The sequence below is a fragment of the Dunckerocampus dactyliophorus genome, chromosome 2 (genome assembly GCF_027744805.1).
Source record: "Dunckerocampus dactyliophorus isolate RoL2022-P2 chromosome 2, RoL_Ddac_1.1, whole genome shotgun sequence".
Lineage (NCBI taxonomy): Eukaryota > Metazoa > Chordata > Actinopteri > Syngnathiformes > Syngnathidae > Dunckerocampus > Dunckerocampus dactyliophorus.
The window spans coordinates 23,702,962-23,719,356 of NC_072820.1; the positions used below are offsets into that span (position 1 = coordinate 23,702,962).

General features: G+C 38.2%; 1 protein-coding gene across 4 annotated transcripts in view; it reads left to right on the forward strand.

Annotated features, from left to right (window-relative positions):
• astn1 (astrotactin 1) overlaps positions 1–16,395 on the forward strand; it is a 368,837-nt gene that overhangs the window by 310,197 nt on the left and 42,245 nt on the right. For all 4 annotated transcript variants that reach the window (XM_054764852.1, XM_054764861.1, XM_054764869.1 and 1 more), the window contains one exon: positions 13,256–13,533. In XM_054764852.1, coding sequence (XP_054620827.1) covers positions 13,256–13,533 — 278 coding nt within the window. The remainder of the gene's footprint in view (positions 1–13,255; positions 13,534–16,395) is intronic.

Consider the following 16,395-nt stretch of genomic DNA (forward strand, 5'->3'; position numbering starts at 1 on the left):
ATGGATCATCTTACATTATCATCCATTAGTGGCGAATATATAATATCCAAACTTTTTCCAGCGAGGGCCACACACTGACAAATGCAAGGATACAACGGCCACTTTGATATTGTGTAAAGCAACATATGTAGATATGCTACAATGTTATATATATATATATTTCAAGAAAAAACTGCATCGCAGCTGTGTGATATATTATTACGTTATTATTACTTTAAAAGAAAATAACGTATTTTTTCTTTACTATTTCAACTTTAAGCTACTAAAACAATATTATTTTGCTCATAATGTTACGTTATTCTCATAAAATTATAATTTTCTTGTTAGATTACAACTTTTTTCTCTTCATATGTTCATTATTGTAAAATTACTGGTGATTTTTTTCATTGTTGCTGTTGTTTCTTTTTTTAGTTTTCTTCTTAAATTATATTTTTAAAATGTGCTGCCGGCAAATAAAATAACAGCCGCAGGCCACAAATGTGCCCCGGGCTACACTTTGGACACCCCTAGCCTGACCAAATCAATATGAACCAATCACAAACGGTTAGTGGTTTGGTCTGCAACATATCAGAAAAGAGGCACAAATGTTGATCACTGTTTTCTAAAGTCAAAGCTGGTGTGTGTGAATATCTTCATTTGCCTAAAACACAAAGATAATACTGTATGCCTGTGAATATTCTCATTCGTCCAGATCATTGTTTTCTCAGGGCATTGAATCGATCGCAGCTGGACTGTTCCATAGAAGACAGTTCGCCTCTCATCCGAGCAGGCTTCATCAGTTCATGCTCAATGACTAGGTGGGACAAACAGTAGTCTGACTAGGTAGGACAGCTCTAGTCTGATACAAATATAATAGTTCTGCTTTCATGCATGACTAAGGAAATAAAAAATATTCACATTTAAGATCCTGAAATCAGAGAATATTTACATTGTTATATTGAAAAACGATTAAGCGAACACCAAAATAGTTTTCAATTAATTGGATAGTCGATTAATCATCGATTCCTCAATTGCAGCTGTAATGATACACACCTATTTACCAAGTCTGGAAAATGTATGGAGTTTTGAAATGTCAAATCCGTAGGAACCCTGCATTTCGTTTGAGGTTAAAAATACAGGAAAGCAAGCTTTTGTTCAACACATGCTTGAATACCTTCTCAAAAACGGATTAAAGCGAGCCTGCTGTAGGATCCCTTGCCATGTTTTTCCATATCCTAACCATAGAAATGTGAAAGCATTTTATAAATAGGAGAATTGACAAACTGGTGTTCTTTTACTGGAGAGTGTGGGAGGAAGGCATGAATGGAGAGCTATTATGTGAATGCGTGATACAGCAAGCCCAAATACCATGACACACACACACACATAGAAAGCCATGCCCATAGTGGGAGTCCTGCAGTTTAAGGAAGATTATTATAAATTGCTCTTCATCAATATCATAAATTGCTTTCCACACCAGGCTTATGCTGTGGAAAATATATCCAAATATGAACAGTGACCGCATGCTTCATCTTTACACCAGCAGGAATGGAGGAGCATTTCTTTATCAGCAACAGAGCTGCTTATCTACCACCCAAAGCACACACCCGGCATTCCTTTGAGAGAAAAAAAATCATTGACCAAAAGGGGGAATGCTTATTTTATCACTTTTGCTTTCCTTTTCGATTCAACCTTCTTATCAAATAGATAGAATACTGGTAATTCTCTGTCAACATAGATTAATAGCTTGTAGACTTTATAGTCCATCCAATTTGTTATCAGTTTATTCCAGTGCAGAAGCACCGATAAAAAGCACCGATAGATGATACCTGTATGTACATCATGCTGGTACAGTAAAGTGGAGATTCCCTGGCCAGAAACTTTCAAGAAAATCGTAATGCAAACACTGAATATGAAATCATTAGTGTTGGGAGTAACAGCATTTAAAAAAAAATTTCCAGCAGCAAGTATTTGTATTGTATTTGTACTTTATTCATCCCACAGCGGGGAAATTCACTTGTTACAGCAGCAAGCAAGATACGCAAGATAAGTAATGTGATGAATTTCTTTTTTGAACGTTACACCACCGTTATAACATTATGGTTATTCATTATTATGCACTGAAACCATCTGGGTGTGGCTTCAGTTGCCATTGTTCACTACTACTACACAAGAAGCTCAATAGCTGGTCAACATGGGTTTTCTCAGGAAAACACTGCCCCTAGTGCAATTTCTTTTACATATTTATAGCTTTTTCAAAAAAGAAACGCAACAATTTCAACTTTTACTTTCAACTAACTATGTGTATGAAGGAGTAATTCCGTTCTTGAATATGTGCCTGAATGTCATTGGTTTGGCCTTTCTCCTGCGTGGAATATATAGTGGAAACTTGGTTAGTGACATACAGTGGTGCCTTGATTAACGCAATTATGTTCTGGTCTAACTCAAACCAAAATGGACTCTATCCAAAGCAAATTTTCCCATAGAAAATAATATAAATCCAGTTAATACGTTCCAGACACCCACAAATCTTTAGCACAAAACACATTTGATAGACAATAATAATAGTTTACATGTAGAAAATGATGCAAAAATAATTACAAATGACAAATGAATGGACAATTCATTGGACATTGAATGGACAACACTTTTATTGGATAAAAGTATGAAGTATAGGTATGTATACTTCAGTATGTATAGGAGACTTTTGAACACATTTAAAGTGTTGTTATACGTTCAAGCTCTCCTGTAACGAACACTGCCGAATTCAAGCAGTACTAAAGACAGCTAATCAATGCCAATCTGCTTTGCCTTCAAATGCATGCGTTTGTTCTAATGTAAGTGCCACATCTCATTTTTATGCGCCAGCGGGATGCAAGTGAAGACTAAATGAAGAATGATCAGCATTGATTAGTTGGAAGTAAGGAGCTACTTTAGTAAGCATTGTCCACTTATATTCCAGCTTAAAGTCATTCTCTTTGGTTTGTCAGGTGTGCTGCAGAAATATATTTGACTTGAGCCTCTTGCTCAAACACACACACACACACACACACACACACAGGGGTCAAGACGTCGAAGGTGTGGAGTGGGATTCTTGATGCGACTGGGCCCTCAATCAGACCTCATTTAGCGACATAGCCCTCTGATTGGCGAGAGCGTATGTGTGGATTGGTCCCAGTGGCCTCGTTGCAAGGTCCTGTGCCGCATGTTCAAGAGCTCAAGGACACATCATTCAGGATGCATTACACACATCTAGCATACACACACGCACACGTGTGGCTATCCCTTTGGTTCTTCTCTCATCCATCTCTTTATTAGCTGGGAGACAATTGTATGTTTTGCTTTGTGTTAGTGCTGTGCACGGCAAATGAAGGTTATAATAGGCAATCTGTATTATTTGCTGTGTTGGAGCTCCTGTTGGCCTCAGAGGGTCTTTTTTGTTTTTTTGATGCGCATTCAAGATGCTATAAACTTTGTGACTTTAATGCCCCCTAGTGGTGGGACGAAAAAAGACACCCAGGAGGTCTAATCTGAGATTAAAAAACCTTTCACCCCACTAAAATTCTGTGATTTATTGCCTAAAACACTGAAAAATTCATACTTAAAGTGAATGTAAAGCTGTCCTTGAACTATTAGATGTAGAGTTGTTTGGGTTCTTTCGAAAGAACAAGGAGTTTGAATAGAGTAAAATGTGCTTTCAAAACTAGTTTGAAGGTATTGACTGGAAAACACAATGGCACAAGACCTTGAGTCTTTACCTAATCCCATTTCAATATGGACAATGACACTACAAAACAAGTATTTGACACAGTTTTTCTTAGTTAGGAAAATCCGCTTAAAAAAAATACAGCCGGCCATCACAAAATGGCACAATTTGTGACATTGATTAAAGGAAAAAAGAAGACTGTATTATTAAGGCTGTCAAATAATAATTTTTGTTATCAGATTAATCACGGTTTTTCAAATTAATTAATCATGGTTAATCACCATTTGCAACTATGTCTAAAATATGCCAATTTTTGCTGCATTTTATTGAAAGAAAAATAAATGACAGGACAGAATTACATATACTGTGTTTGTGTGTATTTACAGCTCCAGATGAACTGATCATTTAAATCAAGCTATAACATAGAACATGTCTGAAATCGTATTCACCGAACAGTAGTTTCTTTAATTGTAGCATGACATTTGAATCATGCTTTAACCATGTTATTATGAGCAATGAGGACTTGCGTTCAAAGACACCATGTCATTTAAGTTGAATTCCCATGTTTTGAGTGTATTTTCTGGGGTTTCCGAGCATACTTAAATTCAGCAATTTGTACTTCTGCATTAAGAATTACGAAGTGAGTGATCAGAATATTCACGTATTGTTTTTCTTTGTATTTCTATTTATTTAGACCACACACACACAGACAATGAAAACATTGTTGTGATGTTCGCAGTGTCCATGAATGCATCTTGTGGTCATCAAGTGACAACAAGGAAGGGTTGTTCCAATGACAAAAGGACTATAGACGTGTTTGTGAGTTGGAGATACATACAGTATGTGGTGTTGGAATTGCACTGCTGTTATGCCTGTCACGATAACACATTTTGCTGGTCGATAATTGTGCTCCAAATTATCGTCAATAATTGATTTTATCGAAAAACATTTTTTAAGACCATTTTTTCAATAATTGTCATGAGAGCTGTACAACACATTTGAACCACTAGATAGTACTCAAGTATAATGTACGGTGTACCTGTGTGAGACATTAGCTTGACACTTAAAGTTGCCTATACATATGTTTTTGCAATGTAGCCAGCGAAACTGGTTGTGAGAGCGCACCATTTTGCACTGTTTTGTTTATATTTGCCGACCAAACGCCTCAGTAAGCTTTACTGTCGGGACGAAGGCTCCGCTGCCCGAGGCATCTACATTGGTAGTTTTTTTCCCATTTGAGAAAACTGTGTCAATCGTCTGAGTTCATGCGCTCACTGTGTTCATTCTGTTTAAAACAGAAATGTTCCTACATTGTGGTTGTCGGCTGTGAGGCTGAATGAAATGAGGGCCCACTCTCTGTGTTAATTCCATAAAAGAACCAATGCGCACAGACAGATGCAGAGTGAACCCGCTTGTCATCCAGCCTGTATGGCACAGAGAGACATGCACATGTCAATTTATCGAGGGCATAGCAATTATCGACCTGTTTTTTTTAAGCATTCGATTAATCGATTTATTGATTATCGTGACAGGCCTAACAGCTGTTGATGCGTTCAGGTCAGAATTAAGTTATAAAAGAGCGTCAGATTCTGTGTGACTCTCTGGGGACGCTACACTGTGCCTCCGTCTGTCATCATAACAGAGGCGTGACTTGCCATGACGCATATGCATTAATTACACTCAACAATTTAAGGTAATTAATGACAAATCAGTGTTTGACTGCCCTATTTATTATACAGTCGTTCCTTGTTTCGTGGTTAATTGGTTCCAGACCAGAACGCGATAAGTGAATTTCCGCAAAGTAGGATTCAATATTAATAAATGGATAAATGTAGACATGAAATAACACCCAAATAATCACCTTTACACGCCTATTATTCTTTCTTTGCAACACATTGAAAGGCTACAGAAAAAGTGTGAAAGGCTACGGGATCACTGCAGGAACATAACAGACGGCCGCCACTAGCATAGCAAGCTACTGAGCTAACTAGTTAGCCGCTCCAATTTACAAATGAAGTGGGGAGAGGAGTGCAATGAGAGGAGAACCTTTTTTTTCCATTCGATCTCAGCCATAGCATGTCTGCTTGGCCCTGCTGGCTCAGTAGCCAGTCTCCATGCAGTGTGAAAGGTAATGTAATCTAACATCATGTCTCATAACATTACTGATGCCTAATGACCAGAATACTACATATAACTTGCATTTAGATATTTTTGACTAATAATAGGCCATAGTCAACCACGAAACAGCGATCATTTATTCATTAATTTTTTTCTGAAAAAGCGCAATATAGTGAGGGTGCGATATTTGAACCGTGATATAGCGAGGGAAGACTGTACATGAATGTGACAAACTTTTGATACTTTTTTGTCAAATGTTTTCCAGCAAGGGCCACATACTGCAAAACGAAAAGATGCAAGGGCCACTTTGATCTTTTGTATATACAAGTACTAAGAAGTTCTATGTATTCCAAGAATGGTAAAAAAAAAAAAAAGCCTGATGCTTGTCATTATTGCCTTTAACAAACCTCCCTTTGTCTGTGCTTTCTTAACGTCACGACTCAGTCTATATGCCTCATTATAACTTTTTACCACAACCTAATTTTCCAAAAATTACAACTTTATTCATTGTTTTGTTTCTCATACTATGACTTTTTAAAAAACAGTCTTTTTTTCTTTAATACTTCAACTCTATGCTACTGAAGCGCCATTTTTCCCCCCTCATATTACCAGTTTAGTCTCGTAAAATTATGACTTTTTGTCATTAATATCTTTATAAAATAAAATTACTGCTGTTTTTTTTTTCCATTTTTACTGTTGTTGTATTTCATAAATATTTTAAGAATGTGCCGAGAGCCAACAACAACAAAAAAAAACAGCCGTGGACTGCACTTTGGACTCATGCATTAGTGTTTTCTCTTACTGCTTGCTTGTTTTCCTAATTTGTCCATTTAAAGTATGTGTGGTTTGAACTGTCTTGTATTTTACTAAAATTGCTTTTAGCTGACGTCCTTGTGGGTACATTGATGTGTAGTATGTGTGTGTGGATGCAAGCATTGCACAGCAGTTACCGTAGCAACAGAAATTACACCATGTAGCAACAGTACCAATTCAACCATACCCCCTGTACTGGGGTGCGTAGGGTTTTAAAAGGTGAAGATACAAATGATGCTCCTGAGGTTGGAGCCAAAGTTGCAGCTCCTCCATGTTGTGCTGTGTGCTTGTAGACAGCTTGTCTGGTTGCTTGTGAAATGTGTACTCAAATGTAATCAGCTTATTCTTCAGAATCTTGCCTTTGGTGTGAAGCAGTAATTGTCAGCAGCTTGGAAGTACAATTCAGTAAAATGTTGTGTCTGGAGAAATCCTTTCAGTTTGTCCAGCAAGTCAAGGCAAAAGCAGAAAAGTTGTGATATCTTCTGTGTATGTTCTGTCAGTGATGTCTGTGTTGCTAGTTAGTAGTACTCATGTGTTCAAAATGGAAATTTTATGTTTTTGTCCACATAAATACTGTAGCATATTTCGCAAAAGCTTCAAGAGCTTTGCGACTTGACTTGACCTCTGCGACTGTTCATCTTCTTATTATCTTGCTTAAGTTTCTTCAGCTTTTCACCATGTTGCCCGAGTGTGTGTCCTGTTGTACATTTAGATCCACCTTGTCGGATATTCTTTCACAGGCTTGTTGTTGTTGTTTCGTTTCGCAAAGAATACCTTCGGCAAATACGCCTAAAAATGTTTGTTCATATTCTAATTTATTGAGCAGCACCTGTGTGTGTATGTGGGGTTGTGTGCGTGTGTGCATATATATATATATATATATATATATATATATACACATACATACTGTATATATATATACATACATATATATATATATACATACATACTGTATATATATATACATACATACTGTATATATATATATATATATATATATATATATATATATACGCTCCTGATCAGAATCTTAAGACCAGTTGAAAAATTGCTACAATTTGCATTTTGCACATTTGGATCTTAATGAGGCTTTAAGTAGAGCTACAATATGCAAAAACAAGAAGCGGGAGTGAGACAAAAAAACAGTTGGAACTTGTAATTTAAACAAAACAAAAAAACTAAAATAGGTTGTTTATCAGGCCGCACGGTGGTCTAGTGGTTAGCATGTTGGCCACACAGTCACAGTCAGGAGATCGGGAAGACCTGGGTTCGAATCTCCATTGGGCATTTCTGTTTGCATGTTCTCCCCGTGCGTGCGTGGGTTTTCTCCAGGTACTCCGGTTTCCTCCCACATTCCAAAAACATGCATGTTAGGTTAATTGGCGACTCTAAATAGTCCATAGGTATGAATGTGAGTGTGAATGGTTGTTTGTCTATATGTGCCCTGCGATTGCCTCGCGACCAGTCCACGGTGTACCCCAACTGTCGCCCGAAGTCAGCTGGGATAGGCTCCAGCATACCCCCGCGACCCTAATGAGGAGAAGCGGTATAGAAAATGGATGGATGGATGGATGGAGGTTGTTTATCACCTGATCAAAAGGTTGAGACCACAGGCTATAAAAGCCAAAACCTGCTCATTTTCTGGAAGGCATTCACACTGTCATGCCCTCCTGATGGCTAAAGCTAAGAAGCTCTCTCTTTTTGAACGTGGTCGGATTGTCAAGCTGCATAAGCAAGGCCTTTCGCAGCGTGACATTGCTGCTGAGGTTGGGCGCGTAAGACAGTCATTCTAAATTTTTTGACAGATTCTGAGCTTTATGCAACAAAAAAGTCAATGGTATCCAATAGGCTGTCCATCAAGACACAGGGCGATCTTGTGTGCGCTTTCATGGCCGTTTTGTTGGATGGCGGGAGCATGCCTCCGTTGGGGTCATCGGGCGGTGCTATATTGAGCTTCTTAATGCGCTTGGCTCTTCTCTCTTCAAGGCTCCTGCGGTTTTCGGGGCACCTCAACTTATTGTGGTTGTGCCTGCAGAAATGCCACAGTGCGTATCCAGACAGGGATTTGGCAACCTGCACAGTAAAGATTCGAGGCAGACTGGCAGTGTGGCTGCCTGGAGGGACTATGAAGTTTGTGGCTAGCACTTGTTGTGAAATGTTTTCCTGAAGAAATGTCTCAGAATCTAGGCAGCCGGTAGCTTTTCCTGGTGCTCCGCTTCGTGTTTTCACATGGGGCCCCTTGCAGCACCCTCTTCATGCCACATTGGCATAGCAAAGTGGACATCTTCTGAATCTTGTTGACAACATATTAGTGATAGAAGCATTGAAAACATGTCACCATAGGAGAAACAAACAATCACATAGCAAACTAACAACTCCTAAGTTAGGAAATCATGTAAATATGGAAAATACAGTCATGGAAACAATTATTAGAGCACCCTTGTTTCTTCAGTTTCTTGTTCATTTTAATGCCTGATACAACTAAAGGTACCTTTGTTTGGACAAATATAACAATGACAACAAAAATAGCTCATAAAAGTTACATTTTTTTGGCAGTACAATGCTATAGCTATTCATGTAAGAATTTAAGTGATTTTGGTTATCATCAAGAAAACCATGGAAGTTGCTCGATATCAGCTCTTAAATTCAACTCATGAGCTACATTTGTTATCGTCATTATATTTGTCCAAACAAATGTACCTTTATTTGTACCAGTCATTAAAATGGATCAATAAACTGAAGGAACATGGGTGGTCTAATCGTTTATTCCATGACTGTATATCAGCAAAGCTCAAAAAAAAAAAAAAATTCATAGCAAACGAGACAGCATCTGAGTTGCTGCTTGTAGACAGCCGAGTAGCCAGACCTGAACTGTCTTCTTTCTCTGAAATTTCAAACAAAAACAACAAATGAGACATGATGAAATGCAATAGTGAAGCACACCGAAAACATTACTTTGACAAGGCCATTAAGGTGAACGAAATTCAGAAGTTCATGTCAATTCTTCATACTGAATTTTTCATAACTTTGCTCTCAGAGCCTCCCTCCTTCGACGGCCACCCTCTCGATCAAAGAGCTGCTTCTCTTTTTTTTCAAACTCTTTTTTTGTAGTTTCCTCCTTGATCAAGGAAAACTCCCGTGCTTCTGCAATGTCAATCTAAAAACCTGATGAACATGACAAATGATGAGGTTATCAGCATATAATGTATGTTATGGTGTATGTTACATTAAACCCCCACATCTCCAGGCATTGACATTGTCCATTAACTTTTGCTAAATCACATTGCTAAGGGTATGAAAATGGGATGATCCGATGTTGAACAACAAAGTGGTTATCAATTCACCTACACACAGTACAGGCCAAATGTTTGGACACTGACTTCTGATTGCAAACAATTAGGAACGGTAGGCAGTGTTGGCAGTTTCATTGTCACCCTCTTTCTTTTAACATAATACAGATTGTAGGGTTAGTTCAGAGGTCAACCAATGTAAAGTGAAATCCTGCAAAAGTTCACACACAGACATTTGTTACCCAATTTGCAGCTCGAATAAGCTGGATATATGCTGTGGCCTTTTCTACAGATATCAGCTAATGAGCGGGCAGCATGTTTTTGCTGTAGAGAACATACTCCATGGACCCATTAATACCACTTACAGGACCAGACTGATTAATTGAAATGAAGGGATAATGTACATGTACAGCACAGGCCAAAAGTTTAGACACCTTCTCATTCAATGCGTTTTCTTTATTTTCATGACTAGATTCTCACTGAAGGCATCAAATCTATGAATGAACACGTGTGGAACACAGGTGTGCCTTGTCAGTCAGGGTTACTTTGTGGAATGTCTTGCCTTATTAATGGGGTTGGAACCATGGGGTTGTGTTGTGTGTGTCAAACTTTTGGCCTGTACTGTATGTGGTTACAGTATTCTAAGAAGCCGTTATATTGTCATTCAGCAGTATTGCACTATTGTGATACAGGGTTACATCATTTCGAAATTACGCTTTAAAAATCAAATACACCATTAAAACAACAATCACCCAAGCAATGTTATTGTTCTCAATTCTCAAAACCTGCACGCATGTATACAGGCAAACTTGAAATGGTGGACTGTTAACAAGTAAACAGAAGTCTTTTTGTCAATTCCTTTGTGGCCTCTCTATGAACAACATCGCTGATATTGTGGTTCCAGAAACTTTTATGCGCACGTGGAAGTAGATCGAGGACGAGCTTGAAAAATGTGGCCAAGATGGAGGTTCCAATGAACCCGACTGAACCCCGAGTTGTTTAGCACTACACATGTGCAACCCGCTCGCAGTGGAAATAAATCCATTACCAAGAGATGGGGTACATTTCAAGCTAATACAGTTATTTTGGTGACAGAAATAAACGTGTTAAAACATTCCTCGCACATTGTCTGGTTTTGAGTTATGAGCATTTGTCATGGGAATTGTAATCAAACTATAGTGCGCTCTTCATTCAAAGTTCGATTACTACAGCGATTAATCGTCCTCTTTACGATGTCAATTATGCTGCGACGTGAACGCGCCGTCCTGTCGCGTTTGGCCCGACGGATATGTGATTTACATGAAAGTCTTCAGGTAAAGACTCAGCTTTGTCAGGTAAAGACTCAGAGAAACAGCACTCTTTCAAGGACAAAAAAGTACATTCTCTGGACAGAGAAGACATGGTTTGTGGGGGAGTGAGTGACTTTGACCATTTAGGTGAAAGAAAAGAGGAACCATCTCTAAACAGATCGGGAGGTCTACGAAACTACCTCTCCCCCACATACTACAATGTTGTTATGTCATCCCTGCCTAAAAGATTCACTCATTTAGCCTCGAACAAACAAACAAGGCATAGCCAACCTTTCATGGCGTCGTTCCAGGCGTGTTCATGACCATTGTGACATCTGAATTGAATGCTAACAACTGTCGTTGACTGGCAGACACTCCACTCCATTGTATCGACACTTTTTTGCATCACAAAGAAGTGAAACCATTCTTGTCTGAATGTGCCTCTGCCTTTAGAACATACATGTCAAACTTAGAGACCTCAACAAACAAAGTTCTTTCAACGATCTGGGTAATCAAGTCATTTTTCCGGTACCAACTATTCCTTTGGTGCTCTTAGACCACAAGCGGCCACTGTGTTATATAGAGCATGAATTACACTACCATTCTTTTATAGGGTTCCAGATTTAGACCAAACAACAATAATTTAGCAGTACATGACTAGAAATTACACCACTTTAACTATTACACCTTATCCGTACAAAATAACATCTTAAAGAGGCATAAGACAGTCAAAAGTGATCATTTACCTACAACAAACCATGCTGGGAAACATGCAATCCGCCCATTCCACGGATGCAAATTCTTCAGGGTTACATGGCGCATGGATTGTCATGTTTTTGTGTTGATATAAAATACTGTAGCTTTTGTCCAGACGTTTAGAGGCTGATGAGAACATTAAAACGAGCATCTGTGTGTGTGCGCTGATGATGCATGTGCTACATTCACCAATTGTGTTGTTTGGAAGGACAAGAAGGTTTTTAAGACTTTTAATATGCAGAAATATATAGTTGTTGAAAATGTCACAATAAATAATAAAAAAGACTGTGACCTAAAGTCGGCTTTGAATTTTAGCCCCCTGTGCAATTGAGTTTGACACCCAGAAGACGATAAATACTTTGGATTCTGCATCAACTGCTCAGACTAGTGCTGTCCTACCTAGTCAGACTAGTGTTTGTCCCACCTAGTCATTGAGCATAACTGATTAACCTTGCTCGGATAAATTCAATGCCCTGAGAAGAAAACTACCGTAAGCTTGTAAACGCGAAAAGGTTTGTCTCTGCACACAAGCTTAAACATGGCAGGTTAATAGAAACAATACCATTGTGTTCTGCCAATCAGTATTTAGCACAGACTGGCCCACAAAAGTTCCTGGAACTTCTCAAAAAGAGCCTATATGGAAGGAGGACAAATTTTGGTCTCTGGGGAATTTTTGGTGGAAATTCAACATGTTTTTGTCAAACCCCAGGGAATTATAAAAGTTCCTGATGTGGAAAAGGGTCTCATATGAAGAATATAAATTACTTTGTCGCATTTCTATTGGATGTTGGCATCCCGTTGACTTATTAAGATGCAGTGAAGAAATGTGACAGCATTCGTAATATTTGATTGTTTTATTGTAGGAAGAGATCCTTCTCTTCCTCTGTTCACGTTTGTTGCATGAAGAAGTATTTGGCCCAAATGTTTACACTGCAGCTTGTGAATTCTTCTTGTGATGTAGAAAAGCTAAAAGTCTCCAAACGGGAGGTATGGGAATGTGGGAGTGCATTACTGCGTTGTAGCTGCTATAAAAGAAAGAAATATTCTCTCAGTTCAGCTTGGCTCATTCCCGTGGTCCCTTGTCTCATTTCAGAGATCAGGCAGCCTCACCATATCTGTCTCTAGTTGAAATTAAAAAGCTTTTAGGCTGGTTTTCATGGTATTAACATCATTTTATTGTCACTTTCATGGCTCCCACTCCTGCAGCTACTGTATAGTATGTTTGAAATGTTTACGTGTTATTATAAACTAACCTCATGCAGAAATACTGTAGATCACAAAATTTACATCTTCTGTCCACTCAGGTAACTCACCTTCTGAGGAATCAGAGGAGCATGACAAAGAGCCCAGAACTTTGACCTATCCAGCGTACATTGCCAGTCTGCTGGACACAGGAGCCAAACGGATGGCAGCAGGAGTCCGGATGGACTGCACCAGCCAGGGTCAGTGTCCTCGTTCCTGCCATCTCTGCCACATGAGCCCAAGGGCGACCCAAGGTCGACAGCAGTCCGAGCCTGTCCTCTTGCAAATCACCAAGGCGGCACCCATCTATGAGTTGGTGTCCAACAACGAGACTTACCAGGTGTGCTGAAAGTTATTCTTTGCAATTACAAACAATAATTATGTCCAATCCTAACGTTCACTGATAATACAATTTGCAGATGATATTTCACAAAAGCGGTACTCGTGGGCCACAATGGGTTCCAGGCATCTTGCTTACTGCATTCTTTAAGTCAGGGGCATAAAACTCATTTTCAAAGTGGGCCACATCGAAGCTATGATCACTCTCAGAGGGCCACCTGTAACTGTGAAACCATATAAATGTATAATAACCTCAAGATATTATGATACATTTGATTCTTACCATTTTCACTTTATATTATATTAACAAAAACTCACATTGAAAGACGTCAGGCTGCCAGGCCGAAATTTGAGTACAGTATACAAATATTGTATAAATTCTTTTAAATAGGATTTGACAACATAAAAGACTTGCAATTCAAAAGTGACAAGATTTTTTTTATTTTTTTAAACAATTATCTGCTCCAGCTCTCTGTCTATTTTTTATCTGTTTTTATATCGTTAGAATGTACAGAAAAGAGAGACATTTGTTCATGTCTCACATAAGGATTGTGGATGACGGGCAAAATTCCCAAAAAAGTGCAGTCTTCCTTTAAACCTGGAGGAGAATGCCATCGTCCAGCTAGCAGGAGGGTTTGGAGGAGGAGCAAGCCAAGTGTCAAAAACAGCCATTTTTATGGGCATATCATCCATCCATTTTCTCTGCCACCTGTCCTCAATAGGGTTGTAGCTTTGGGCGAGAGGAAGGGTGCACCGTGGGCTGGTCGATGGGCGTATCAATTACTCAAAAATGTGTGTCATTTGCTGGTGGGCAGGTAACGGGTATCTACTGTAATGGCAAATCAGCTCAAAAACTTGAATTTTACAGGTTTTTACCAAATAAGGAACCCAGAAAAATTACATGAATAAAAGATTTTGGATTTACAAAGAGTATGTAAAATTTGGGCCACTATTTGGGCCCTTATTTTACTACTTACTGGGATTCAGATGATGACCCTAACCCTAATCCTCCCCTAGCACTGGAACACATTTACAGCAACACAAATGAGTACAAGTCTTATTCATGTCTTATTTTCTGTTATTGTGTCTACTATATTGTGTAATAGGAGTGTAAAGGTGATTACAGATATGCTATTTCATATCTAGAGGGCTCTACTAATGTTAAAAACCGCATTTAGACGGTGATAAACAGATTTTCTATGCTCTAACTAAGAAAATCTTCCATTGTAAATAAGGATTCCAACTTAGTGGAAATTCAGGTACTTCAGGTCTGGAACCAATTAACCGCAATAAATGAGGGATTACTGTACTACTTAAATGTAATGATGTAGTAATGGAGTACATGTGTCAATGATCCTCCTGCTCTCCAATCTAATCAAACATGTTACAGAAAGCAGGAGTCTTCTTTCATCTTTGACTGTGCTAACATCCCGCCATGCCATGTCAATACTGCAGGTCAATACTGCTGCTACTCCTCTAGCAGAAGTGCATGCCAATATGGTGCAATGTTCCCTTCTGGGCTGTCAGCATGCAGCAAGTGGTATTGACAGTACTTGGCGTGTGAGGGGAGAACAATGAATGTGAAGATGTTCATATTGAACATAAAAAAAAAACTGCCGAAAGAAGACCATCATGAATCATTTAGTGGTGCATTAGGGACAGCCGTTTTTTTCATTTGCTTTTACATGTATTTCATATAATACAGAGCAGATTGTCATGTTGTTCATGAAATTACTCCGTAAGAGCCCAGGGCCATTTGTGCTTAAAAGAAATGAGTACTAAGTAATACTTTCAAATAATTATTTACCTCAATCAAATATACTGTACATTCATTTATAACTTTAAGTTATGTAAATCAACGGATCATTTAAAATGACAAATACGGGACCTTTTCTAAAAAGAATACTGGCGAATTTTCTTATATCCTTGCGTGTGAAAATGCAGTATGGTCGTTTCTCACCACTTTGCACTTCGAATTTCACGGCTTCATTCTATCATCTTTTTAAAAAATAAATTAATTAATCAAGTATCTGTTTTGTGGTCGACTACGGCCTATGATTAGTAAAAAAACCAACAAAATATTTAAGCAAATTTGACCTATCATTGACCTAAATGAAACACTTTCAAGCATATAAATTGCTTAATGAAGGAAAATACAAATATAAGGCATTCAGAAGACGCATTCAAAGATGTGATATGTAGTATTCTACAGTGGTCACCAGGTGTCAGTAATGTTACATTGATGAGACAATAGCCACTGCAGAAAGTACTCTGTCCAGAAAAAAAAAAGCAAGGAACTCTCTCTGTGCTAATATGTGAGTCTATGTCTTATTTGTGTCGCATATGTCTTATTTTTATGTTATTATGTCTACTATATTGGGTAATATGAGTATAAAGGTGACTATAGGGGTTTTATTGTATGTTGAAAATATTTCATTTATAAATAAGAAATTCGACTTTGTGGAAATGTACCTATTACGGTCAGGTCTGGAATCAATTAACTGCGATAAACGAAGGATTACTGTAGTTGTATATAGGTATTTTATATATTTATATAGCTTTTGTATATACAGTACATAGGGTATTTATATTGCATTTCAGATCTTTTGGTATTTATTTGTCATTTTTTAGGCATATAAATTGGTTGACAGGTTATCTTCCAAATGAGACAACAGTAAAAACAATGCCATTCGATATCATTTGTAAGCATATGTAAATGGTTGAATGAGGGGGGTGCCATATAAATCTCACCTTGGGTGCCACATTGTAATTTAACATCACACATATTTCACATCAATTAGTAGTATTTTACAAACAACACCATTAATGTCTCCTATATCCACCATCATTTGACTTGAAGTAC